Source organism: Meleagris gallopavo, unplaced genomic scaffold (assembly GCF_000146605.3).
Source record: "Meleagris gallopavo isolate NT-WF06-2002-E0010 breed Aviagen turkey brand Nicholas breeding stock unplaced genomic scaffold, Turkey_5.1 ChrUn_random_7180001860386, whole genome shotgun sequence".
Classification (NCBI taxonomy): Eukaryota; Metazoa; Chordata; class Aves; order Galliformes; family Phasianidae; genus Meleagris; species Meleagris gallopavo.
The window spans coordinates 3,148-6,220 of NW_011126156.1; the positions used below are offsets into that span (position 1 = coordinate 3,148).

The 3,073-nt window shown below is 60.8% G+C and overlaps 1 protein-coding gene across 1 annotated transcript in view; it reads left to right on the forward strand.

The window, feature by feature from the left end:
- GDF11 (growth differentiation factor 11) overlaps positions 1-3,067 on the forward strand; it is a 6,208-nt gene extending 3,141 nt beyond the window's left edge. Inside the window, exons 2-3 of the mRNA XM_010726877.2 lie at positions 1,044-1,417; positions 2,641-3,067. Of these exons, the coding sequence (XP_010725179.2) occupies positions 1,044-1,417; positions 2,641-3,021 (755 nt within the window). The 3' untranslated portion in view covers positions 3,022-3,067. The remainder of the gene's footprint in view (positions 1-1,043; positions 1,418-2,640) is intronic.
- The last annotated feature ends 6 nt before the right edge of the window (positions 3,068-3,073 follow it).

The window sequence follows — 3,073 nt, forward strand, 5'->3', positions numbered from 1 at the left end:
GGGGGAGCACGCAGACCACATGGTGGATGGATGGATGGATGGATGGATGGATGGATGGATGGATGGATGGCATTCCCGGGGCTGCGGCCGGTGTCGTGACCCCAATGTGTTCGGGGAGGGCCCCGTGTGCAGCAAATGGCCCCGTGCTGCAGCTGGGTGCTATTAAACCTGACCGGTGCGTGGCAGGAGGAGGGGGGGCTCGTGGGGATGGGGGGGTTGTGGAGGAGGGGGGGACATTCCCAGCTCAATTTGACACAGATGTGTGTGAGAGCAGAGAGGGCTGCACAGGGCCAGGTGCTGCCACAGGGCTGGGGGAGGGTGGGTGCATCTTTGGAGTGTAGAGGATCGGGGGGTACCCTTGGATGGAGGTCCATGGGTGGGGGTCCTCAGGGCGGCCTCCCCACTGCATCACCCCAGGGTGAAGTGGCCTCACCCACAGCTCCAGGGTGCCAGCACTACATTCAGGGGGAGCTCAGCCCTGTGTTCTGCTGTGTGCTGTCTGTGGGAGGGGGCACGCAGTGGGGCAGGGGGCTGCTGGGGGTCTCCGTGCAGGGGATGCGTTTGGCCAGGGACGATGCAGGTCTTCACCCCCGGGATTGCTCCCTGTATCTGGTTGAAGATGCTGAAGGTCTCCATGCAGGGGATGCTGTGGGTCTCCAGCTGAGGATGCTGTGGGTCCCTGTCTGGGAAATGCACCGGGCCTCTGGTTGGGAACGCTGTGGGTCTCCACCCAAGGGATGCTGTGTGTCCCTGGCTGCAGGCAGGGGGAGGGTGAGGGCTGCCCCATCCCAACCACGGGCCCTGCAGGTGCTCTGGACCCACTCCCCCATCCCTGCAGCCCTGCAGGGGATCATGAATCCGCGGTGACACGGGGTCAGGGGGCAGCACCCGGACCTTATTGTGGACGGAGGGGCGATGACCCCCGGGGCGGCCTCTGCCCCGACCTTCACCTCCTAACGATCGAGGAGGAGCGTTGTGCAAGAGATGGGGGGCACAGGGCTTCCTGGTGGGGTGCAGCCCCTAACTCATCCTTCCTTCCGCAGCCGATCCCGTGGTGCAGATCGAGGGCAACCCCCACTGCTGCTTCTTCAACTTCAGCCCCAAGATCATGTTCACCAAAGTGGTGAAGGCTCAGCTGTGGGTGTACCTGCGCCCGGTGCAGCACACCTCTACCGTCTACCTGCAAATCCTCCGCCTCAAGCCGGTGACGGAGGAAGGCAGCCGTCACATCCGCATCCGCTCGCTCAAAATCGACCTCAACTCCCGCATCGGGCACTGGCAGAGCATCGACTTCAAGCACGTGTTGCAGAACTGGTTCAAGCAACCTCAGAACAATTGGGGCATCGAGATCAACGCCTTCGACCCAAACGGCAACGACCTGGCGGTCACTTCGTTGGGACCCGGAGCTGAAGGGCTGGTGGGTGCCTGGAGGGGGGGGGTAGGGAAGGGGAGTGTAGGTGGGAAGGGCAGCTCTATGGGGCTGGGAATGAGGATAGCACTGTGGGACTGGTGATAGAGTGATAGAGGTGATGGGAGCTCCGTAGGGCTGGTTCTGAATCCGGAGGATTGGTCCTGGACTCATGGGGATGGTTCTGGATGCCTGTGGATGGCTCTGGATCCATAGGGAGATGGTTTTGGTTCCATGGAGATGGCTCTGGATCCTTAGGATAGGTCCTGGATCCATGGGGGTGGTTCTGCAACCACAGAGAGACGGCTCTGGCTCCATGGGAATGGCTCTGGATCCATAGAGAGATGGTTCTGGCTCCATGGGGATGGTTCTAGATCCATGGGGATGGTTCTAGATCCATGGGGATGGTTCTGAATCCATGGATTACAGCTCCTTGGAAGAGCTTAGCCCATTACTGCAGCCATGTGAGGGATCTCTATGGGACCGGTGATGATCTCATGGGGTTGGTCCTGGCTCATGGGGACAGTGACAGTAGCACAGGGACAAGTACAGCACCATGGGGTTCAGTGGGATCCAGGCAACAGGAGCAGTGAGGTCCAGAGCCATGGGGATATGGGGGGCCATGGCGGGCCATAGAGGGCCATGCAGGGCCTTGGAAGGCCATGGAGGGTCATGAGATGCCATGGAGGGGCATGGAGTGCCATAAAGAGCCATAGAGGTCCATAAAGGGCCACAGGAGGCCATGAAGGGCCATGGAAAGCCATGGGGGGCCATGGGAGGACATGAGTGGCCATGGGGAGCCATGAAGGAACATGGAAGGCCATAGAGGATCATGGAGGATCATGGAAGGCTATGGAGAGTCATGGCGAGCCATGGAGGTCCATGGAGGGCCATAGGGGGCTGTGGAGGGCCATGGAAGGCCATTGGAAGCCATAGAGAGCCATGGAGGTCCATGGAGAGCCATAGGGGGGCTGTGGGGTGCCATTGAGGGCTATGGAGGGCCATGAGGGGCCATGCAAGGCCATGCAAGGCCATGGGAAGCCATAGGGAGCCATGGAAGTGCATGGAGGGCCATGGGGGGCCGAGCTGTGAGGGGCCATGGAGGGCCATGGGGGGCCATGGAAGGCCACTGGAAGCCATAGGGAGCCACGGAGGTCCATGGAGATCCATGGAGGGCCATGGGGGCTGTGGGTCCATGAATGCATTGCTGACGCTGCCCTCCCCCCCTCCAGCACCCCTTCATGGAGCTGCGGGTGCTGGAGAACAACAAACGCTCCCGGAGGAACCTGGGCTTGGACTGCGACGAGCATTCCACCGAATCCCGCTGCTGCCGCTACCCGCTGACCGTCGACTTCGAGGCGTTCGGATGGGACTGGATCATCGCCCCCAAGAGGTACAAAGCCAACTACTGCTCGGGGCAGTGCGAGTACATGTTCATGCAGAAATACCCACACACCCACCTGGTGCAGCAAGCAAACCCACGCGGCTCGGCCGGGCCGTGCTGCACGCCCACCAAGATGTCCCCCATCAATATGCTCTACTTCAATGATAAGCAGCAGATCATCTACGGCAAGATTCCGGGCATGGTGGTGGATCGCTGCGGCTGCTCGTAGAGCTGCACCTCCGCCTGAAGGACGGATTCCTTTTCTGCTTTTTTTTTTTTTT